General features: G+C 41.4%; 2 protein-coding genes across 2 annotated transcripts; one reads left to right on the top strand and one right to left on the bottom strand.

The window, feature by feature from the left end:
* The first annotated feature begins 659 nt into the window (after positions 1-659).
* Positions 660-20,674, top strand: keap1a (kelch-like ECH-associated protein 1a). The gene is made up of 12 exons (XM_072364787.1): positions 660-1,061; positions 5,958-6,809; positions 10,483-10,682; positions 10,786-10,942; positions 12,399-12,491; positions 12,579-12,725; positions 13,423-13,529; positions 15,514-15,643; positions 15,881-16,077; positions 17,563-17,768; positions 18,173-18,349; positions 19,987-20,674. Exons 2-12 carry the CDS (start codon positions 6,597-6,599, stop codon positions 20,157-20,159), a joined length of 1,800 nt encoding a protein of 599 aa, XP_072220888.1. The 5' UTR covers positions 660-1,061; positions 5,958-6,596; the 3' UTR covers positions 20,160-20,674.
* Positions 10,990-12,109, bottom strand: LOC140269790 (cerebellin-1-like). The gene is made up of 3 exons (XM_072364788.1): positions 11,765-12,109; positions 11,490-11,612; positions 10,990-11,375 (listed from the first exon to the last, which is right to left on the bottom strand). The coding sequence occupies exons 1-3, from the start codon at positions 12,042-12,044 to the stop codon at positions 11,089-11,091; spliced, it is 690 nt and encodes a 229-aa protein (XP_072220889.1). The 5' UTR covers positions 12,045-12,109; the 3' UTR covers positions 10,990-11,088.
* Positions 20,675-25,447: the final 4,773 nt, after the last annotated feature.

Below are 25,447 nucleotides of genomic sequence, written 5' to 3' on the forward strand. Positions count from 1 at the left end.
TGGCTTAGCTGACTCAAAAGGCAGTATCGGTTTGTTCATGTGGACATGGAAATCATTAATTCCTATAACTGTGACTTTAGGAGTTACATTACGCAGTTTTGCATTAATTGTTACAAAAGGTGTTGAAATATTAGATTTTGGTCCCAACATCTTTGACTGTTATATCTTCAGACGTTTTATCATTTGAATAACTCTGTTCAACTTGGTAAAGCAATGGCAATATGCCAGTTTTAATATGTGGAGAGTGGGTTTAGGGTTGCAGGCTACATTATTTGAGGTTTTTTTTATTCAACATTTTTTAAGCATAGGCATAGAGTCTATTTAAGCTTACTTTTTCACAGGCCTCTAATCTCCCAGTATTCATCTGGTATTTAAAATAAGAAATCATGCGTCCTTTGCATAATCTTCCAAATGTATCGCTGTTGCATCTGACATTTGCAGAAAGATTAAAAACACAAAAGCCAGCCAAGATGATTAATCAGGGCAGTATGTGCTAATAAAATGGTCTTTCAAATCTGACTCATCAATCAAATCGGGCGGGAACAGTTTCGGATTTCCTCTGTGGAATAGTTTCCTGACAATGAGAGAGGAGGAGTGAGTACGTGTGTGTATTGGGTGGATACACTGTGCCTATTCCTCCTGCAGCGGTGTGTTTCAGCTGTGTAACTCTTACATAAGGCTGTCTTATCTTGCGCGCGGCACTCAGTTTCAGTTTGACGAATACACCCCTGACTTTTTGGAGCTCTTCGTGCACGCGCGTTACCTGCACAGCGTTTGCGATGCAAAAGGTTGCAGAGTCATGTAAGGTAGAAATTCCTCCCCACCACCACCACCAGCAGCACCACCACCACCGCACAGCCATTGGACATCCGCCCGCAGCGACGTAAGTCGGCGACGACACTCTGCACATTTCTCCCTTTGACGTAGAGGAGGACAGACGTGCAGTTTCCTGAGAGCACATCCTGTAGTGAAACGACTCCCAGCTGCGCTTTGAGATCACTTCTGTTCCCACTATGTTTTGTTGTGAGACGGAGTTCAGCAGCTGACTTCAGGTGTTGTTGGTGAGTGAATCCACAGCTGCTTGTCTACCAGTTTCACTCGTCTTGTTGACGCGCCCTTCGGATAAATTCCTCTGTTTACACTTTTCTCGACTATTTGTGATCTTACAGCAGCATTCGTGATGCTACTTTTCATAGCAACAATCACACTATTCGTGGAACACGTCCAAATTCTATGTTTAGTAATAGTAAGTAGTGAGTACTAAGTTTTATCGTCTTTTTAGCGCATTTCTTTTGTGGTGCGCAGACTTCTGAAAGGGAATTGAAACTTTTGGTCACGGTGTGAACCTTGATACCAAAGCTGACAGATCATGCTGCAGGTTTATTTGCTGTCATTCCGAAAGCTCAACTCGATGAAAGAATCTAACACTACTAATCGATCACAAGGCTCTGATCAGCAACAATTTCGTTCCTGTTAAAGGATTCAAAGACCTCTTTCCATTCGTCGGTTGATTAGCACATTGATAAAGTTTATTCTATAAAACACCAGAAAACGAGGAGGGAAATTGTAGAAATCTGTCAGTTTTCGCATCAAGAAATATCTAACTCATAAATATTTGCTGATGCACCTCAATGGACAGAATAAGCCACTGAACCTTTAAGTTCCGACCGACCCACTAAGAGTTCTGGATGCAAAACTATGGAAGAAAAGCTTAAACAAGAGTGCACTAAGCATTTTATATACTAAGCAAATATATATGCAAATTGCTTAATGATTAAGTTGTGAAGACAAATGTCACACACAGGAGCACCACAACCTTATACTGCTTTGTTGACGTTGTTGGAGACATTACGTATTTCTTTTATCAGTGGATTATCAGTTCAACGTGTTCCCACGTGTTACTTCACAAGCTTTTTGAGATATGGAGGTGTTGTCAATGTCGAAGCTCGCTAAGTGTTTACGGTTTGGGATACGGGTGTGATCGGGAGGAAAACTGAGAAATGCTCCTATGTTTTCAGATGTTATTCCAAGGCTATGTCACATGTGGTGCTTTGCTCGAATTCTTGCTCACTTTATTATCCAGCATTTGTTAACACAGTGTGTTGGGAGTGTGGGATTAAAATAGCCCTCCATGTCTCCTTTGATGGCTCTTTTGTCGCTGGCAGCCTTTGACAAAAGCTGCTAGATATTGCAGCTGTAAACATTTCATGGCATGTTTAGTTTTGAAATCTCAGCAGGGTTAGATGGCATGTTTTCAAAAGGTTATTCAAAGGAATCTTCCCTCCTTATTTAAAGGACCGACCAGAGACGGCAGATTGCTGCTCTGTCCTGTGTGCGACCTGCCAACAGAACCAATCTGTAAATGGTTAACTCCTGTCCCATGTGTTTTACCCTGTGGTTTGTGCACCAAGCAAACCCTGCAGACAAAACTAACGAGGACAAAAATGACCGGAACTCTTTGTTTTGGATGTAAAAAGTAGGATTTTCATCTGGTTATTGCCACAAAATGCCACTTCTCACTTTCGAGCCGTTGTTTGAGGAAAAAATGTGCTGAAACCAAACTGCGTTGTCACTGTTACTGATCAGGTCACTGATCAAACAGGCTTTTCCACATCTGGAACTGAAATCAATAAGCCGTTCAGAACTCGTGTCAACGTTCTCACAGACACGGGGAAATGCTCTAAGCTTTGCACATTGCGCTGTTCACTGTCCTCTTAATCAGGCTTTAAGGGGGTTGACCTATTCAGGCACAATGGCCCTTTATGGAAAACTATGTAGCTGTACTGTATTAATGAATCTCTTCACCCCAAATGATCTCTTCCTTTTATAGCTCTCACCAACTGAATTTTCAACTTTTCATTTTGTCCTCTTCTACTACTTTGTTTTTCCTCTCTCTTCCCCTCACAATTTCTCTTCCTTTGTGCTGCTCTCTTTAACGCCGTGTCCGACTCTTTTGGTCATATGATCAACAAACGGGCTGACTGACTTTAGGGTGAGTTGTGAGAAAGCCTGAGGCTGAGCAGATTTGATTGTGCAACTCGGCAAAGCTGCTCTCCTTCTCCTCAAAGAACCTTTTGCTTTGCTCGGGCCAAACGTGCAAAACGCAGGCAGATGAAAACTGTGACGATCTGGAAATAATTACTAAAAGGTTTGTCACTCGCAGGGTCCAAATTTGTCCCTTTCGTGATAGAAATTGATGCGCCGATCGCACGTATGTTGATTCTGAGGATCCTTACACAAACAGATGCACCGTAGCTAACGGGAAGGAGTTAAAGTGTGGATTAGTTCTGCTCTAAATGGCGGCAAGTGACACACTGGAATGCAGAGATTTCATGTTTGCTGGACAGGAAGTAGTTCTAGACTTGTATTTCTAAATCCTTGTATTTCTGGGTAGTTCTATCAAGCATTTCACAATTGTAATTTTCCATTATTTTGAAAGAACTGTAAATGAGTGTATAAAAATGATTTTATTTTTTTTAAGTACGAAAAGGCCACTAAGTGTTTATGATAAAGCTATAGATAGATAAGACTACATTTTCTCTAATATTGTACCAGGTCACAGGGCCCTCTCTCTCTCTCTCTCTCTCTGTGTCAGTTGAGACCTTGGATAAAGTGTTCTAGGTTATCTAACAGGTAGTTTTAAGAATTATATCAAACCAAAAAGGGATTTAAAGAAGCCAGTTCAAGTGACATCACTAAGTAGTGGTTATATAATCTCATATGTATATTTAATAATGTTTTTGATAGTGATATCTTAATCACTCTCAGGCACTCAGAGTTTAAAAAAAAAACTTTTAAAAAAACCACTCTGTTCTTTCATCCTAAAACAAGGATAAAAGCTATGACTGATTCAGATTAACCACCTTTACATGTAATTATAATTAATGGGTGCACTCCCTGGAAATCTCCCACTTAGTCTTCTTTGACTTCTGTCTTCATTGATGTGTACAGATTTACATTTGTATCTGATCAGTATTAGCAGGCACTGTAGGCTTAGTTATCCAAATCAATGTAGTGAAAAAAAGAAAATAGATGGGGGAAAAAGCCCTGTTTATAGCACGTATATATTTTTTTATGTATGCTATTCAGTCTGCTTGATGTTTGAGCTGAGGCCAGAGCCATGAAGCAGGTTTGATGTGCACGTTGTTTTGGGGAACTTCTCAAAATATAGGAATCTAACCAGCCCGGAGGCAACTGAGATGCCCTCAAATGCAGTCCTTCAACAAGTTAACAGTGTGTAGCTTAGATGGGGACGCTGTGTGCATGTTTAATGCTGAATGACTGGAAGTGTGGAAAAGAAACCACCACAGCAGAGCTTACCACAAAGAAAATGTACACTGCATGTGTTTGAAATGCATTTGATAAGCTACCGTAGACCAAGAACCTTTTATAACCAGGCTGAAAATGTGCTTGGGGTTGGAAGTTGTCTCAGGTAGTCACTCAGTGAAGTGTTGTTTTGCAATGGTTTCCCTTTCAGCTCCAGGAGGTGCAACTTGCTCCAGAGAGATTAATAATTAAGATATGTGTGTGTGTGTGTATGCAAATCTCTGCGTATCATCAACACACTGCCACGATGGAGCCTTAAGCTGAAAAGTCACACCAAGTAGTCACACAACTTTAGTTAAGAGTGTGTTCATGTGAATGGGGCATTGCTGGCACCAGTCAGCCCAACACAAACATAGACTGGTTTATAGCTGCATACTGTAATCCTAAACAAATATGGGGAATTCAGAAATGTCATACTGGATTAAAGGAACACAATGGCAAAACTGTGTTACCGTGTAAGTGGGTAAGTTAGATTTTCAGATTACATTTTACACTGAAATAAATGTTATTTATTTTTTCTGTTTTCTTTGTTTGTGTTTTTTTTTTTTTTTTGTTGTAAATCCTATAACAAGTTTTAGCTTGTACCCGTCAGACTTAAGTGACAAGTCTCCGTTATGATTTTCTTAATTAGCGACAGTGGCACCATTAATCATCGTGCAGGGCTTATAGCGTGTTGCCTGGCACTTGAATGGAATGATGAAAAAAAAAAACACTACAAACATTTCCTGGAATCACAGAAATGTGTCAACATGAAGAGATCTTGAAAAAAAAAAAATTGTCTGATAACGTAATTTTCTCACATTTGCTGCTCTCAAATGCCAGAGCAGGATGAATATTATTAGTGTGTAACTAATGTTTACTTATTTAATACACATGCCAGACAGGTAAGATAAGTCACATGAGTCAACCAGCCTTCTTCGGCTCTGAGAACTGGTTTTGCATCATATCTAGATAATAAGTAAGTTCAGAGAGGTCTCTGGCTTCTGGTCTCTGGCTCGAGTTAATTTATTCGTTCATTCGTCTAAATGGTAAGAACACGAGCGCTGTGTTTGTTTAGCAGACAGCTGCTGTCTGGAGAGCCTCAATCATTCCTGCATGACTCGCACGCTGACGGTTTGCTCTCAGCTCCCTGAGTTTTTTTCAACTATCGGTTTGACTAAATATTCACATGACCTATAAAGAAAGTAATGTATTTATTATTATTTGAAATAACAGGGATTTCAGAATATTAAAAATATTACATTTTTTCTCACACAAGGTGTGGCTCACTGACAATACAACTCAGCTGTGACTTAGAGGCATGTCATGTTGTGACGCTTGAGGCCGTAGACTGAATTTAACAGAGCCACTTAAGTAGTTAGAAAGGAAATAACCGAAGATCAGAACCTTCGCTGTAAACGAACAACATGCTCGTAAAGGTTTGGGAAAGAAAACAGCTTCCCCAAAATAACTGAAATGGCAAACACATTGACCATTTCCTGCAGTGAACGCTTCAGGGTGCATCTTTTCCGTTTCAGCTGCAAGGAAGTGAAACTTGGAAGTTTGTGATTCACGCAAAGGAACAAATATTCGCATGAGAGTTTAATTATTTCAAAGCATTTCTTAACCGTTTTTCTTCTTCTTCTTTACAGGATAACCATCAAAACAGTTCAGCTTATAGGAATCCCTACTAAGATAGCACTGATTGCAGCTGCACACTTCCTTTTCTTGTGTGGGACAGTAAGTGTCAGGGGGACCTCTGAAGAGTTACTGTGGATTACTTACAAACCAATGAATTCTGTCAATTCTGGACCAAGAAGATTTTTCTGATGGTTTGACTTGGGAGCGGTCTGCTCGGGACACGAATGTTGTCAGCCATGTTGGAGCCTGGATACGTGGACGATGGAGCGTTATGTGGATCGAGTTTGTTCCTCCCCCATTTTTGTGCATTTAAACACATGACCCTAAGTTATTTTTTGCTGCAACTGGCTTTTCTAGCTATGGCTGTGATCACCAGTGGAGAGTACTGTTTTGCTGCTGACATTCCTTATTTGGTGGGAAATGTCCAGTGATTAAATAGATTTTTGTGTTAATTATTTATTTTATTTTGCAAAATGGAGCACCTAAGGACATCTCCTCACTTTAGCCTTAACATCTATGAGCTAAAGACCAAATGACTCTCCTCTTTTGAAGGTCGGACTCCAGCAGGATAAGAACAAGACACCTTGAACTGTACAGGACTATATGACAGAAAAACTAAATCTGGGTTGACCCCTTTCACTATCTCCAGTATGCATTGCCCTATGCGGAAGAAACGTCCCACGCGTGACTCAGATTTCTCGGCTATCGTGGTTCCCTCGATGCACGGTTCTGGCTATCTTGACTACACCCTCGAGAACCACGCCTCAAGATCCCTGATGGTCATGGATGAGTTGAGACGGCAGGAGATGTTGTGCGACCTTGTGTTACATGTTACTTACAAGGAGAGGACGGTGGACTTCAAGGTAATTCAAATCACAATGAAGTTGCCACATTATGATTGCATAATAATAATCTGCATTAGATCCATTTTAGGGGGCGTTTATATGACTCAAGTTTAATTCTTAATCTTGAAGAAGCTTTATTATAGCTTTGCACCCATCATGACTCCAAATAGTTCCTGGCTAATGGAGAGCTTTCTGCTGGGTGAAGTGTCCTCCTGAGAACTAAAAAGGTGTTGCTGGCTGGAAAAAAACAAAGTGCATCCACTGATCCGTAATCAAGAAACTGAAGAGGGCCAACTTGCCCTTGCGACTAAAAGCATTTGAATGGGAGCATGTGTCTTGTAGTGCAAAAATGCCTTAAGTGGACTAGAGTAGAAAAGCGCTGTATGAGTACAGTCCATGTAGCGCTATTACTGATTCCTTGCTGTGCTAAACGCTCCACTTTTTATATTGTCACGGTGGAAGATGTGCACACCCTAACTGGGCCCTAACTGGCTCTGCCAGGAGAATTTGACCATACAAACATATCTGAGAACTGTGACTTTATAATAGCGAGGCTGCTGAAAAAAGTGAGTGAGAGTGATAGTTCAAGACAACGGGATAAATCCTTTTGCATGAAAATACTAAAGCGTGTGTATATCTCTGTTTCTTGGAGCTTTGGGTGACATTTAAGGTGCACTATCTGGGCCTACACACACCCTATTTTTCAAGAGCTTCCTTCCATTTGAAAACATGCCTTTGTGTTTGAAGATGGCTCATGTAAGTGCACCGTTCAAAATGGGAAAAGTATGTGTCTTCTCTTTTCCCGGTGGCATGTAGCTGATGATACCTGCTCACCCTCAACTACGTCGAAACACTGATCAGGTTTACGTGACACTTTTAAAAAAAAAAATAAAAAATCATTTTTGTGTAAGTCCGACCAAAAACTGGACTTTTGAAATGCATATGTTTTGGTCCAACCGAAATCGTACAAAACTGAGCTTCTTAAAACCAGACGAACACAACCAGATGATGTGGTTGGGAATGTGGATTCTCTTGTATGTTAAAACTTACTCACTTAAAACTCACTAAAAACCTCCAGACGGTCGCTCTTCACTAAAATGGCAATCTTATCAGATAAAATCACCATTATGGTAACTTACACTTTGTAGAGAATTGAGTTAGACTTACATGTACACTGATCTTGCACAGAGAAAGTTAGAAACGGCACAATGACCTGAACGGACATGCTGCAGTCAATCACCCTTCCTCTGTGGGTATACTGGGACTGTTGGTGGTCCAGTTCAATGGCCCAGTCAAGCTGCAACTACGGCTCCACTCAAATGTGCATGTAACCATACTGAGTGCGAAAATACTCTATCCAACAAAATAGGAGATTTGTAATATTCTGATAAGTAAGCCAAGGGTATATATTATATTATATATATATTATATTATCTTGGGTCTCCTTTTGCATTCCCTCATTGTGAATATCAGGGCACATTTTGCTTGTGTTCTTTTTTTGGTTTTGCAGTCAAGTCCATTAAATCCCAGTTGATGGTCTTTGTAAAAGCCGCAGAGTCCGATGGGATTTCTTCCGACTGAAAACTCCTTTGATGCGTTGGTTTCTCTATTTGTTTCACTTTTACAAAACGCAGAGTTTGTTCACACAGAGTTGACAAACAGGTTCTGCCTGTGAAATTAGTTGGTGGACAGAAATGCAGATTTGGTGTCATGAAATGAAATGCGGTGAAATGTGACCCACAAATGTCTCAGTTGTTGTTAACCAAAACAGGCACTGTGTTAACGGTGCCTTGCGATTGTTGGCACAACATGAGACAACACAAGTAACTTATTCAAATCTGCAGGGGAAACTACTAAAGTGATGTAACTGTTGTATTAAGCTGGTCAGGTTTTTGTTTCCCAGTATTGTTCAACTCTAAATTAGTCATACTTGCAGATACCAATTCTGAAGAAAAGAACTGCCCAAGGATGCCTGCGAATTAATGTGTCAGAGTGCCAAGATTACAAGACATCACATACTGTTAATCTTCAAAAGGAACAGTGATAAGACAACAAATGTCTTTTGAGTCTCACACCGCATGGGAGAATAGTTTCCTCAGGTTGTTACGCCTGTTTTTCTTTTCTAATCTTTTTGCAATCTGTAGATTGGAGACTGTTCTCGCTCCGCTGCAGTTCCACAGTTAAAATGCTTAGTCATGCTGTCAATGTTCTCTTTTACTCGTGTTTTACGTAATTAAAAAGCAGCACATGGACATCGCTAACAAAGTTTAAAACTCGATTTCATTGGAGGGGATCTCTTTTGGTGTCCATCATCCAGCAAAGATGAAAAACCCAACTTAACCAGAGGCCCATGTAAAGCTTTCTTTATCTTAACTGCACACACAGACTTTTTTTATTAGTCTAAATGGAGCTACTTCCTCCTATGTACTGTATTGCCACTTTATTGTGCATGATGCGGTCTGTTGCAGCATGATATGCCATAAAATAAGCACAACTCAGTTAGCTGGTTAAATGTCTTTGTGAGTGCGTAGATTTGTGGTTGACAGGCTGTGCATGTGACAAATGTCTGCGCTGTATTCTTTTTTCCATTTAAACAGCATCTGCACATGTCTCCGAAGGCATCGTTTTTATTGGCCGATTCCGAGTTCTGATTATTTTAAAGGTCTGACTTGCACTTTCCAATTTTCTTTCAAAGGACTATTCTCAACCACCAATTAAATCTGTTTTTATTTTTTCGTTCAACTCTTTAAAAAAAACTTTGAGCACTTTCCCAAAAACTGCACCAAGTTGCAGGGCCTTCACCTTTTTATCTCTTTTTTTTTTCATCTTAAGCTTTGTTGGCGCATCAGAGAACCGGACAAACGCTTTTTGAACCTTACAAATCTTGAACTGGAAATAAAGTTGTATTCATACGTTTGGAAATGACACCAGCTAATGTAACACATAATAAATGCAGAGAAAAGAGTGTGTGGGGATCTGGACATCCTAACATGTGTTTATACATGTGGCATCCAAATGTGGTTCGGTGGAATAACGTCTGTCTTATTTTGAATGTGAAGATGAAATGCTTGCTGGCAAAACTCCTTTTGGTTCTGCTCTAACTTCAGCTAAAGTGAGACAAAGTGGTGGAAACGATCATCACATCGTCTGTTTGATGGGCTGTCTGTCAGCAGGATTAAATAAAGCTGAACTTTGTGAACTTTGTGAAACTTAGTGGAGATTCAGAGCATGACCAATGACAATTCAATTCTGGTGGAGATAAGGATCGGTCTCTTTAAAATTGCACAATTTGAGCACTGGCATTAGGGGATCATGCGTTTTTCTTTGTGATTTATTTACTCAGACTTAATCTTCTGTTTTGTTAATTGATATTTGTTGAACCATTTTCAAATGCTGCTTGACGAAAGCAAATGGATTAATGATTAATTTTGCAATACGGAAAACAAGAAAGATAGAGGAAAAATGAGATGATCAAATTAATTGTCGAGATGGTGTTAGATTTTAAGAAGCCTTTTTTTTATCAGCTAATCAGAGGTTAAAGGACTATATTAAGTTTTTTTGGTATTTTATAAATTTTGTGTACTGTGTTTGCTTTATATGTTTAACAATTTTATACAATCGTTTCTCTGCCCCGCTTTGATATTTCTCAGTCGTATGCAGCATTTCTCTATCATAAAACCCTTTGTTTCAGGTGCACAAGGTGGTGCTGGCCTCCTGCAGCCCATACTTCAGAGCGATGTTTACCAGAGGCTTCAAAGAATGCCGCGCCTCAGAGGTCACCCTGCGCGATGTGTGCCCTGAGGTGGTGGGAAGACTGATAGACTTCGCCTACACCTCCCACATCACAGTGGGAGAGAAGTGTGTGTTGCATGTTCTTTTGGGGGCTATGAGGTAAACATGCTTAAACGATAGCACGCTGTGTTTGAGAGAAATTGAGACTTCATTTCACTTGATGTTTTCTTTCCTTTCTTCCCCCTCCGTTATACTCTGCAAGGTATCAGATGGAGGACGTGGCCAAAGCATGTTGCGATTTCCTCACTAAGCACCTGGAACCGGCTAACGTCATCGGCATTGCGCGTTTCGCAGAAGAAATCGGTTGTACAGAACTGCACCAGCGGTGCAGAGAGTACATCAACACACATTTCAGCGAGGTAAGTTGCACAAGAACAGCAATTTCACAAAGATGCAAAGCGTAGCTTTCTTTTAATGAGGAATTCAAACCAGGTCAGAGTGAATTGATGGAACTATTAACATTTTCAAATAAAGTTTGGGTTTTTCTTTACTCCCAAGTTTTTTTTCACATGGCAAAAAGAAGGAAACCACTGAAAATGTTGAAGTTGTTTCCACCAAATTCAGTGAGTCTGTACCATGCAGGAAGACGCATGTACGCAACATCACCCTGATTGAGCTGTAGGACTAGACCATTGGCCATATGCTCATGGTCATCCCAGTGATTCCAACTATAGTTGAGAAGAACTCTTTCGTTGTTCTTGTACAATGCTGCACCCATGTGGTTGTTGTACCGGCCATCCATGACATTAAACCTGAAGAAGTAGACGCCTGAAACAGGGGCTGTGAAGAATCCTGCATTGGAAGAAAAAAAGTGATAAGCGAAAATAAGTTTTTCTAGTCTCATAACGGACATTTATCATTCGGTCTCTTATGCTTTAAACAAAGTATGTTCCCTCCAGTCCATACCTGTGTACACGTTGTATGCATTGCCGACATTAGTCAAGATTTTTGGAAAAACCAGAGTTGTTTCCACGTTGGAGGGCCCCACATTTCCATTCAAAGCCACAGAGAAAGCCACTTTTGGCTGATCTGAGGAAATATGGCATAAGAGATTTATTATCTTTGTCACAGCTGTGGCCCCATGAGTCGCCCGTTAATTGGCGGCAAGTCATCTTCTTTCTTTTTTAATCCACCAGATCACTGATAGCCTTTGTAATTTTGGCATCATTCTGCATGTTTACCTGCCAGCCTTTTTTGCATCTCCTTTGCCTGCTCATTGTAGTGAAGAAGCTGTTTCTTGGTCTCATCCAGCTCTGCTTTTAGATCTTTAACCGACTCCTCCTGGTCTTGGACTTTGCGTTCACTTGCTGTCAGCCTGCTCTCCATCGACCGCAGCTCCTCCACTGTGGCGCTCAGCGCTTGCAACTGAGTGCTGAGGTCAGACTGTGTTGTTATCTCTGTCTGAACCAAAGCCCCTGACAGGCAACAGCTCAGCAGCAGCAAAGTTGTAGCACTTTTCATTTTGTCTGTATATCAAACAGATGTCAACTGACTTCTGAAATACAGCAAGTAACTGAAAATCTTTCGACAAAATTGCGACGGGACATCGGCGTATTTATGAGCCCCGCCTTAAAAGCTGATGTCATTGGTTGGTAAATACTGAATATGTCTCAGAACATGGTATCCTTTCATGATCAGATTACTTTGGGAAAAGCACAGGTGAAATGTTTTTATCTAAAATACTGGCACTGCTAATTTGTTTCAAGGACAAAATCGAGCACTGCAAAATAAGGTTTAAAGTTGTGAGCGCCCCTACCATCTACATTACCAAGTGAAATTAATTTGATCTGTCTGCTGCTGTTTTCTTGGACCCAGGTGACCAAAGTAGACGAGTTCTTCAGCCTGTCTCACTGCCAGCTGCTGGAGCTCATCAGTCAGGACAGCCTCAAGGTGCTCTGTGAGTCTGAGGTGTGTGACAATATTAATATCATACATTTTCTGATAGCTTAATAGATAAGAACCTGTATGTTGATATTAAAATAAAATCCTCACCAGGTGTATAAGGCCTGCACAGACTGGGTGCGCTGGGACATGGAGGGCAGAGCCCAGTATCTGCATGCGCTGTTGAATGCGGTTCACATCTCTGCGCTGCCTCCTAAGTTCCTGAAGAACCAGCTCCTGTCCTGCCCCATCCTCAGCAAGGTAAACCACGGCATCAGGCCGGCTTTAGGCCAGCTGCGTGTGCGTACTTTTGAGTTTCGTGTCATCCAAGTTTGATACAATTCCAGAAGTCGAGATGTGTATGACGGATATAACGAAAATAAAACTACCATCATAACTGATAACCTGTAATTGTATTGTTTGTGATTTTTTTTTGCCTACACGCTTGAAAAAAGATGTATTCCTGCTTGTGCGAGATCAACATAACGAAAAACAAATACTTTGGCTGTGTATTTTTGCTGAGAATCGCTACCCTGACTCTTATGTCATGCATGGTAAACAGGCTGAAACTCTTGATCGCACGCTGCTGTGACACAGCTCGAGCCCCGGCTGCTCAACACACTGTTTATTCCAATCTCTTCACACGAGAGCTGAAATGAAAATCAGGAAGTTCTGCACAAGTAGTGCAGCGCATACACCTCACAGTTGGTGTGTAGACGGTCTGACAGCGCGTTGAAATATGTACTTTTATAAATATCAGGCATTCTTTCTGACGAAGACAGTGATGTAGAAACAATGGAGCATCATCTACTTGGATACAATTGAATTAATCAATTAATCATTATCAGTTTGTTCCAGCCCTTTAGTATTATTGGGAATCTACATTCTATGTTGGTATTTGTTTTTAGAAATGTTATAAAAAATTTATTTTTGTATTTTCTTCATGTGTTTGCTCTAGGCCAATTCCTGTAAGGACTTCCTGTCTAAAATCTTCCAGGAAATGACACTAAGGAAGCTGCCCCCTGCACCGATCCGTGGAACCCAACTCATCTATGTGGCTGGCGGGTGCGTATCACATATCTTCATTGATTTATACACCCTTTCAGACCACATTTTTATCAGTAAAATCACCTTGCAGAGCAGGGCTGGGCAACATGAACCAAAAATGAATTTCCTGTTATTAGAAGGATTATTAGGTTATATGCTAGCATTTTATGCTAAGTGGGTGAAATATTATGTTTTAACTCAATACTACAAGTAAGAATAATCATATTGGAACCCTTCCAGGTCTTCCGCTCCTGCTCAACAAAGCGCAGCTGTTCAAATAACATACTATTATATTGATTAGTAATGTTCATGAGTTCATGAGAACACTGCACCGGTAACTATAGTGCATGGCAGGGATGCAAGAAGAAAGACACTGCTTTCTATAAGGATATTCAGCCTACTGTCAAAATCGTGTGGACAAACTACAAGGCTGTCTGGAAAAATCTTACGTAGACTACAGTGTTTTCTTTTGAGGACACATTTTAACACTATATTCCAGCATAAGAACCTTTTCCTATCTTTTGTGGTAGAGATAGTGGCATCATAGTTTGGACCCATTTCACTGCATTTGAGGCAGAATGGCCTCTAACCATTGTTGAAACACTGAATACTGAATTATACCTGCTAATTTAAGACATGTGGCTGTGTGACCGTCTAAACTAAAGGGTTTACTGGGCCATGCAACCACACAGTCTGCCTAAACACCCAGTGAAAGAAGTTAATGTTTCATAGTGTCCAGGTCAAAGTTCTGACTTTGAATGAGTACATATGTAGTAGAAAGACCTGAAGGTAACAGTTCATTTGAGGAAAGCCAACAAAATGGGCGGATTGTAGCACCTGCTAGAATCTTATTGGCCCCTTTAGTGCCCTGTCCAGTCAGTGGCGCTTTACAGACAAGTAAAAGTTACAAATTCTGGCGAATAAAAGCAATAGGTATACTTGGATGTTGATAAAAGGGCATTTATAAGTGAGAAATTGGTGTTTCTGTTTAGACATGAACTAAATGCAGCAGTGTTCCATTTAGTTTGAACTCAGAAGTCAGACGTTTGAGAAGGTCTTGAGAAGGTCTCAAGGGGCTGGAGCGTATCCCTGCTGTCATTGGGCGAGAGGCAGGGGACACCCTGGACAGGTCACCAGTCCATCACAGGGCCACACAGAGACAAACGAGACACACAACCATCCAAGCTCACACTCACTCCTCGGGTCAATTTAGAGTCACCTGTTAACCTAACAGGCATGTTTTTGGACGGTGGGAGGAAGCCGGGGAGAACACACGCATACACGGGGAGAACATGCAAACTGCAGACTCTATTTAATATCTATTTATTAAAGTACACAAAGTGCTTGACTAGATAACTACATGTAAATTGTATTGAAGGATATATCAAATCTCAAACTGTGGCAAACAGCCAACAATAAACGGCCGGTAAAATTTATATACACCTTACTGAACAAAAGATTTTGCATTAATGTTGAACATAAATTTGACCCATCTTCTTTTTTTAATTTTTTTTTTCAAATTTGGCTCCTCTGTGGCACTTGATCTGGGAAATTACCAGAGTTGAAGCTGTACACAGGGGAGGGTAACAACCGATACTCAAGACAGTGTTTCACATGCTTCTGCTACTCACAGTCTCCACAGTAAATAGAGAATTCCTACAATTGAACAAGTATAGAATAAACAGGAGGCTGCAGAGAAGTTTGCATGCTCTCTCTGTGCCATGGTGGGTTATCTTTCTCCCACTGTCCAAAAACATGCATGATAGGTAAATTGATGATTGGTGGTGACCTGCCCAGCGTGAACTCCGCCTGATATTTCAGATATTTTTAGGTCATATTCACGCACAATCAAAAAAAAAACAACAACTTTCCAATCCCTCCATCCAAAGTAAGAAATGACTGTTTTTCCAGATTACGTTACATACTCCCAGTAAAGATGTGATACTTGATGAGGTCATTCCTCTGATTACCTACCTGCTCACTGTGACTTTTCTCTGTCTAGATACCGACAACATTCGCTGGCCATCACGGAGGCCTATGATCCCAGGAGGAACGTCTGGCTAACACTGGCTGACATGGGGACCCCATGCAGCGGCCTGGGAGCTTGTGCACTGTTTGGACTGGTCTACACTGTAGGTTGCATCAGTGATGTCATACCAGTAATGACTTGAATTTGAATCCTTGTCTGACAGTATACATTACAAGAGCTATGAAAGGAGGTCAACTGTGTGAATGATTTTCTTTTAGCTCTGTGCTTCTGTACTTGTAAACATCTTTCTTCATTTATTAGTCACCTTCTTATTCTCACTCTTCAACTTCATGTTATATCTTGTTTCATGTTCTTTTTTTTCTTTTTTTTTTTTACCTAGATTGGAGGCAGGAACCTGTCGCTTCAGAATAACACGGAATCCAGTGCTCTGTGCTGTTACAACCCAATGACCAACCAGTGGAGCCAGCGAGCCTCCCTCAACATCCCCAGGAACAGGGTTGGGGTGGCCGTGGTGGATGGCTGCATCTACGCTGTCGGGGGTTCACAAGGCTCCATACATCATAACACAGTGGAGAGGTGAGACATTCCTAAAGTGTTCACTGTGTTAGTGAGGATTTATTTCTCTAACCAGGCACTCCAATAGTAATTTAAGACGTTATTAACAGAGATGAATTAAATTACCACAGCTTCTCTCTCGTACACACTTAAAGCCACCTCAGGGTATATCTGAGTAATGATATGAACGCAAGAAGCTTGCTGCTATAAGCCACATCAGGCAACAGGATGCACTCTTTGAGAACATGTTGAGGCAGGAATGTCTAGATTGGAATGCTATTTTTATTTCTTTATTTCTTTTAAAGGTGTAGGTTTCCGAAGAAAGCAAGTCACACAAAAAACGAGTAGAACTGTTGGAAGTCTTCCCATGAGAAGCTGAAGCATATAATGACAGTTTGTAAAACTACTGAAATGAAATGTGAAGCGCATCAGAGGAGATTAAAAGGTTTACAGTCGTAATAGGTGGCAAAACAGCTTCTCCTCTTGCTTCCCAAACAATTCCTGCTAAACTGAGAGTCTGTTTTCTAATGTCTTTGTTTAAATGTGACTTGGCCAGGGTCATTGTCAGAATAAGGACGCAGGACTTTAATTTATAGTGTTTCTAAAGGGCGCCTTACCGATGATGTGATATCAGCCTGTGTATTATCAGAAGTTTACAGCTGGAATAAGCCCCTAAGCAAACAATAGAGCCAACATCCTTTAAATCATTAACCGGAGCTCAAGCAGGTCATTCTGTCCCAACGGGATTGTTCCCATCACATCTAGCGACGTTACTGTTAATTGTTGGATATTGTAGAAGACGCACACAATTGTTGTAACGCTACAAGTTAAACTGTGTAGATTTCATGTTTGTACATTTAATATGATGCTAAAGCTAAGGGTAGCTAACCAAGCTGAGAATGAATACTGACAACCAAAAAAAAACCTTTAAAGGCACTTTTCAAGCTCATGAATTAAACTTTCTGTTCAGTTGAATCCATAAAATAATAGTTTGGGCCTATAAAACCCTGTATAACTAAAACTTTACAGTTTAATTTTTTTGGACAATTAGACAACAAAACTCAGTGTGTTAGTTAGAAAGGGGCTTTTAGGTAGATAGGCTAGCTATTTTCTCCTCTTTCCAGTCCTTGTGTCAAACTCATTTAAATGAATTCAGCCAAAGATCTGAAATCTCTTTTTTTGTTTCTAAATGCCAGTTTGAAAGCTTGGCATTGAGACGTCTTTTTTGAGACCTCTGCAGGTTTTATCTCAGTCTGCTCCCTCTGGTTTTACAGCATCTTTGGCTTCAAATAAAGCTTGTTATTAGTTGCTAAGCTTGGTTGCGGGCTTAAACTAATCCACTCAAAGTTGACCGGTTCATGTAGACTGAGAAGTTTGCCGCATATGGCCGCAGCCCTCTGTGTCAGTTTAAAGTTTGTGTCACTAACACGTGTTTATTTTAACTGATATACATGTAATGTTGTCAAGAACTGCCAAGTGATTATCCACATGCTGTTTGGTTTGCAGGTGGGATCCGGAGTCTAATCGCTGGTCCTTTGTTTGTCCGATGTCGGTGGCTCGGCTGGGAGCCGGGGTGGTGGCGTGTGGGGGGGCTCTGTACGTGGTTGGGGGGTATAACGGACACATCCGCTGGAACACGGCTGAGAAATACCAGCCTGACACAAACACATGGCATCAGGTGGCTCCCATGAACACTGTACGCAGCGGACTGGGTGAGTTGGCTCTAGTTAGGTCTAGACTTAGACAGATCTGTGAATGTCTGTGTGGGGGTCGTTTTCATACTGGTGTTCACGGGTAGTCTCTTATAATCCTGTCCTCTCTCTGACCTTTGCCCAGTGTAAGGGAATCAAGAGCAGAGAATTTGCAGAAAACATACAGAAATGGTTAGCTTTGTTCTGACCCAACATCATCTTCAACCCTTCTTTAATCTGTCATTTAATCATTTAATCAATCATTCTTTACGAAGTTATCTTCACGTTGAGTCTGTCTTCCTGTCAAAGTTAATGCCAAGCTGAATTTTTGGGAGAGACGTATTAAATGCACTCATCTGAAACTTGATGAGAGCGAATAATCTTTGCTGGGTGTCAAACCTTTCCTTCTTTGTTGGTGTTTGCAGGACTGGTGTGCGTGAACTCCCACCTCTATGCTATAGGAGGCTATGATGGGCAGAACCAGCTGTGCACGGTGGAAAGTTACAATACAGTGAGGAACATCTGGGAGCCCAGGGCCTCCATGCAGCACTGCCGCAGCGCACATGGGGTCACAGTCCACCAGGGACGCATCTATGTCCTCGGTCAGTCCCATAGTGATGTAAAAAAAACAAACAAGCAATGTGCTCATAGTCGAAGCGAGTAAAGTATAAACTTTATTACTGATTGCACTTATTCATATATGTACAGTTGTAAAAATAGAGATATTGGCAAAGGATTGAGGCGAAATGTTCGATTTTTAAATTTTAGCAATTTCTTATGAGGAGAAGCTAGAACGTCTTTACATGCTTGGAATTGTACGCATCAGCTGCAAATAATTAGAACGTCGTCACAGAACATTTTGAAGAGGCCTCTCTTACGTAAGCCTGAGACATTCTGCTCTGGATTGTAGTGTCGCCATGGTGAGACAGAGGGAGCTCTCTGAGGCCTTCAGTAACAATATTGTAGATGCACGAGTCTGAGAGGCGATAAGAAAGGAAGAAAAAAGATGCAGTTTGATCTGTGATTGTGGAAAGTGTGCAAGGAGGAAATCATTGGCATTAACCAAAGACCTCAACCCCCATCTTTGAAACACTGGGGTGTAAATATCATGCTTTTGGATCTGCTTTGCCGCAACAGGTCCTGGCCAACTAACCATCATAGCATCCACTTTGAATTCCTCATTATCTCAGAGAGTGCTTGAGGAAAGGTGGTACACATTTGGTCCTTTTCCATTACGTGGCACGGCAAGGTTTGGTGTGGTTTGGTTCCCCGTTTTAGTTTTTTCCACTCTGGGCAGAAGCACATATCTGATGATATATCACACACATTGCAGAGCGTTGATTCGTCACCTGTGGGTGTAAACAACTCTCTGCATACCACACATAGACACACACCGACACAGCTCCTTGTTCGCTTAAAAGTTCCACAGACAGTTGACAACATAAACCACTGACATCTCTTTTTTCCACAGATCACATTCAGTGTGCGTGACAAATGAATACTTACACTGTGCAATTACTACTTTCTACATCTATATACTCTTCCCTTGTAAGTTGCTTTGGATGTAATCGATATCATGTAATGAACAAACGTGCTGTGATAAACGGCTAATCCCACCCACAGTAAGGGGACGCTCTGTATCAGAAGGGAAGCACTGAAGAGCTGTTTTAACTCAAACCGTAGCATTTCATGGAGAAATGCCACAACTATCCAGAAGCTGAAGCATGACAATGTCTGCTTCGGGCTTCAAGGCCACCAAGGAATCTCTCAAAACAAAGAAATGAAGGGATGTGGTGTGGCCTTGTCAAATCTTGGTGCTAAATCTTAATCCTACTGAGATGCTGTGGGGTGACTTTAACCAGGCTGTGCATGCAAGAAACGCCTCAAAGATCACACAGAAGAAATAATGTTTTTTGAGTCATTTTGATCATTTTCTGCCAGTCGATGTCAGACTGGTAGACGGTTACAGGAAATGTCTCATAGAGGGTATTTCAAAGTGGGGAAAATACTAGAAATTAGGCTATAAGGTTTCTTAACTTTCCCCCAGAAGTAGTAAAGATCTTTGTTAATTTGATTAAACAAGAGGAAATATCACCTGCAAATCAAAAAGTCAAATTTAGCTAATTATGAACAGAGAAAACAAATTACCTAAAAGCAGAATTTGATTTAACTTGTGAGTTGTATGATTCTCAGTCAGCTCAGAGCCTCGGTTACCAAAACTCTGTGTGTGTTCATGTAGGAGGTTTCAACCAGCATGGCTTTCTGTCCACCATCGAATGCTACAGTCCAGAAAGAAATGAATGGACGCACGTCACTGACATGCCTGTTGGACGCAGCGGTATGGGCGTCGCCGTTACCATGGAGCCGTGCCCCGGCTGCCTGCCCGAGCAAGAGGAAGACGACGAGGACTGAACCACATCGGATAAAGAAACCTGTTGAAGTCTCGAGTGTTGAATGAAGGCTTTGTGCATAACTTTAAAGACATTCCTGGATTTCATAGGTATTGAACCACGTAATAAAGCACAATTTAATACCTCTGCGAGGAGAGAGGCGACTTGGAGTTATGTTCAAGTGCAATTTCTGTGTTTTTTTTTTGTCTCGTTTTGTTTTGTTTGTCACGATGATTGCTCAAAATCTGCCTGAATTTCACGTGGATTCAAATCGCTGTCCTAAAAATTGCAATGTTGCGTACTCTGAGTGCCATTCTTGTTAAGTATTGATATTCCTCAACTACTTTCTTTCCCTTTAGTGGTCAAATTAATTTAAAAAAAGTTTAAAGATAAAACTGTAAATGGCCTGTAGTGTCCTAGTTTTTACTTCTGCTTCCCTTCTTCTGCACAACTACATGTGTGTGCAACCACTTTGCTCGATTTTGTTCCTGTTAATAAATATAACCCAAAGTGTAAACTATGAATATTTTACCTTCACCGTTTGTTTTTTCTTTGCAGATGTGTTTTACCGACCTCTTGTGACCGCTTTTATTAGGCTGCAGCCATACAAGAGTTTTGCCTTGTGTACGCAGCCTACGCCTCACCACTAGATGGTGGAATAAGTCCAAAAACAGCTGTTCACATCTTGACACACAATGACAGATTGCCCAAAAATGTAAATATTAAGTGCTTGCACAATGAGCCGTGACGTTCTGTTTGCATACAGGATATTTGTTGATGTTTTTTGACTCAGAATAATTGGAGGTAATCAGCCCTTACAGTCCTCAAGAAAGGACGCAAGATACTGGGCTCAGGACAGCGTTAGTCATCAACTGCAGACGTCACTTGTGTGTTTACATTTTTCTCTCTGCACTGCTGTTCACTATCCATACCTCACCTGCAGGCCTCTGTACAAGATGGTCCTGGACAGAACTATAACTCAAATGCAGCCTTAGTCGTGTCATGAGATTTTGGAGACGAACACATGGAGGGAAAAAAAGAAAATAAATGTTAGATTTCTCCTTTGGAACAACAGGAAGCCAGGTGATTATGCTGTCATGTTTGTGTCCCTTTGAACGCGTCTCAAGTTTCAAAGTCCTGGTTATTCATTGAGAACACATTGCATTCATTATTGACAGAGCAACCTGTTGGGCAATAAGCAGAGATGGAGCAGAGGCAGGGGAGGAAGCAGCAGAGCTCGGGGTGTGTGTTCGGGCCCGAGATGAGAAAGTAGAGGGCTCTTACTCACTACTTACAGCCCTACATAAGAGCAAGTGACTCACATGGCGAACGCATGACGCAGGCACACGTTTGCACATGGTTACACAAATGCATTGTGTGTTCATGCACAAACGCATTTGTTCTTTATCTGTCACACACAAATGCGCTCACATATGTGTGAGTGTGCACCCTCGTGCAAAACAAAGCTGGCTGTCTCTTATTGACAGGCTGTGGAAACAGATTTGCCTCAATGTGTTCATTGTCTCATGAGGGGAGGGGAATAAAGAAAGAGATGTAGCGCTGTACAGCAGGGAGATTCGCCTTCCGCAGAGAATCAGTGGAGGAAAATTAGCACACATACAGCTGTAGCTGTTATACATCTTTTGCATGCATGCCGCACTAATGCTGAACAGTTGCACAACCCCAAGAGGAACTGCTGGAGGAGAGAATCTTACACTGACAGAAGAGGCGATGCAGCAGCAAAAGGAGAAAAAAAGAGCATTGGAATTATTAAAGCAGTTTTAATAGATCATTTTTGGGGTTCAGAAACAAAAAATAAAAAAACAATGTCATCGTGAATGGAGACTTGATCAGCCAAGTTGTTACTTCGGTGCCATAAAAACTGGGCCCGAGATCCGAACATGCCATAAGGAGTCAGCATAAGTTGAACAGACATGTATTTTATTACCAGCGGACTATATCCACATGTGTTAACAAGGAGAAAAGATTAAAACACCTGATCTGATCACGTTGAGTGCGTAGCAGAGCTTGCAACTACGCCGAATGCTTTGACATGCATGTGGAGCTTATAGAGACCACAGGAGTATAGAAAAGCTACAAGTAAAATATAGCATAGCATGTTATAACACTGAGCTGCTCTGCCTTTTTCAACTCTGCTCAGATGAAAAAAAAAAGCCCTGAAGAGGCCAAAGCAGCCTGTTCCATCACTAAGTATTACAATAAGGCTTATCCTGATGGATATGGCTTATTCGGTCTTATTTAGAACTGCACACAGGCAGGAGGTCGAATCAAAGCTCCGCAGGACCTGAAAAGGTGGGGGCATTGGACACCAGCGGGCCTACATCTACACGTGTCTAGGTGTGACCTTGGGAAGTGATGACCTCATCAACATCCCTGCCTGCAAAGCTAATCTGTTTCATTCTGAAGGATGCTCCTGCAATAGAGCCACTCATGAAGGTGACATTGGTGAGTGGGCTGGTGGCACGGAGACACACCCCTCAACGAGGCACACACAAACACATTCATACAGATTCCAGGTGCAGACTGAGAATGCTGTAGTATGCTTGCAAATACTGCAACAAATGTCTTTACTCCCCCAAGACGAAAGCCCAGTAACTGCATCAAAGTTGTGATGCAAGCCCCTGAGTTTACATCAGCCGATGACCCAGATGCCTGCAGCAGGTGTCTTAGTTTGATGGGGGTGAAAAGATCCCACTGGTGCCTCCAATCTGACCCCAAATGTTGCTGGTTTTCTGTTCAGAGGGCGGCCCTTTCAGTTCGGCACACATTTTCCCTTTAGAATTTGCAGGAAAGTTGAGCTTTAACACACATATTCACATCAAAGCGTAACAGTTCATTTTTGGGAAGCACCAAGCAGGTGTGTTTAACCAACAGATCTAGCGTTTTAATAACCTTATGGCAGTTGCTTCCCCAGAGGAACTTTGACAATGATACTAGCGTTTCTGACAGTTTCATCTTACAATGCTTACACGGCTATTCTTGCCTTCTGTGAGCAGATGCCCTTGAGCAAGGCACCTCCAGCAGATGCAGTGGAGCTGATCACTTGAGGGCAAAAGGAGTGAGAGGCTGGGTATATATGTGCCTGGGAAGTAAAATAGTACTTGGACAAATAACATATCCTGAAACAGAAGGGATAAACATGTTTTTGCTGAAATGCAGGGAGCAACTAGCAGAGCAAACACTTGGAGTTATTTAAAAACTGCATCTTGATTGCACTTGTATATCTCAGAGGTTTGCAGTTTGTATGTGGTCATGAACAGGGATTCCACAATGACCTTACACTTTCAAACAGCATGAAATGAAATTGCTAAATTATCCCTGGTGTGACATTTAGCTTTCCTGAGATCTATGCATTGTGTTTGGCAGAGAAATAAGATTAGTATATGCAGATAGTCTGCTGTTGTTTTTCGGTGGTGGTGGGAGCCTGCCTGTTGTGAGCATGTAGTGCGGCCGACTGGTCTGTGCCTTCCCTTCAACTGTGTTTCTCTCAGACTCGGAGGAAAGCATGAGTGGACGGTTTCAAGCTCCCCTCTCGCTGAATTGATTCTACTATGGGTCCTCTAGAAACACGGCGCCGAAACACAGGGGAGACTAACTTCAGCTTATTCTTTGTTTTTCACTCTTTCTGACGCCTTAAATTGTCCAAGTGACACTCGTTCGAATTTCTATAATTGGTAGACAATTTGTGGACGCAACGAAATGCGCGTGCTTACGAAAGGCACGCGCTTTCCTGGAAATGCACGTCCTCGTCTCCCCCTCTGTACCCAAAGATGGTATATTCCACAATTTATTCCAGGGAAAGACTGACAGTTTTTTGGGTCATGAAGCAGCTGTTCAAGTCAGTGGTTCATCCTCCCTCCGCAAGAATAAGGAATTAGTACATTTCAAATTAGATAACGACAAACGGTGGAGCAAGAAGAGAAAAAGTATGACAATGTGTCCGCCGCAGAGAAAAAAAGCATTTAAACTTGATTTTAAAAAAGTGTTTTTTTTGCCCATAAAGAAAAATAATGTACATTGTTTAGCATACTTGTTTTTTTACCACATTAATATGGCCGTTGTGTGTGTGTGTTTGCTGTTCTACGCAGTTGTGTCAGTGGAGTGGAGTGAACAGTTCAAATAAATTTATTTCAAGATTATTCAGGTATTATAAAAAGCGAGAAGGCACATACTTGCACACACTGTAACTGTAGAGAGTGGAGTTGAACAATGCTCCAATGACTGTTGACCCCTCTTCAATAAATCCAGTCAACGTAAGGTTGCGACTTCGCAATCCATCAGCATACTACATGGGCTTGAATTAGAGTTTTCAATCCGACCCTGTTGTTAAGACTGATAAGATCTGACCAGACTAAGCTGCTCGATAAGGTTATTGTCAATTTTATGATCAGTACACCTCCACATACCCCCTGAGATCCTTTTAAATTTGCTCCTCGATGAATAAGTGGCTTGCATTCTTAGATTTGTACATTCGTCTTAACACTATGCGTATGAAAAGACATTGTGTTTTTCAGGAGAGGCTGAATTTGTTCACAGAGCCATGCATTGTTTTTGTGCATGTGCGTGTGTGCACATTCAGCATGGGTCAAGCCCCTTGGAAACAGCAGCAGAGGTCCTCTGCTTTTAAGTGGATTAAACTCCAGCACAATCCCCAGGGCCAGCAGGCATTGGACAGACTGGGTGTAGTTTAGATGAGGACTTAAGACTAATTATCTCTCATGCTGCCTTTGTTTTTCCTGCTACTGTTGCATATATGGGTAATACTGTACACTTTATAGAAATATGTATGCTGTACATATTAGAGGTGGAACAGGTAATAGCTATTCAGTCATGAAATGTGTGTTTATCTCATCCGGATTGAACCACTTGCTCAAAATCTGTCCAGCTCCACTTTGAACATCAGTTGTTACTAACCTTGCGGCGTGCTGCAGCAGTGGAAGGATTCCATAGCTTTCAATGTATACCTGCAGATTGTTTGTGTTTAGTCTGCCGTCATGCAGCCTGTCTTATCTGTGCCATAATATGTGAGCTCCTGCTATGGTCTCTCCTGGATCCAGTGCGTCACTTCCATACTTCTTGCAATGTGTCAGCAACAATTAACCAAGTCAATATTTCTGTGCTCCAGTTGTTGCAGCTCTGATTCTGACACTGATTCCATTTCAGACTGAATGGCCTTTGCTTATACTCTCCCATTTGAAACCAAAAGATATGTATGCGAGTTTTATTCCATTAACTCAGCATTGTAGTAACCCTAATTCACTTGTATTAGGATAATTAAAACCGTGGTAA

This window comes from Leuresthes tenuis, unplaced genomic scaffold (genome assembly GCF_036924035.1).
Source record: "Leuresthes tenuis unplaced genomic scaffold, fLeuTen1.0.hap1 SCAF_15, whole genome shotgun sequence".
Lineage (NCBI taxonomy): Eukaryota > Metazoa > Chordata > Actinopteri > Atheriniformes > Atherinopsidae > Leuresthes > Leuresthes tenuis.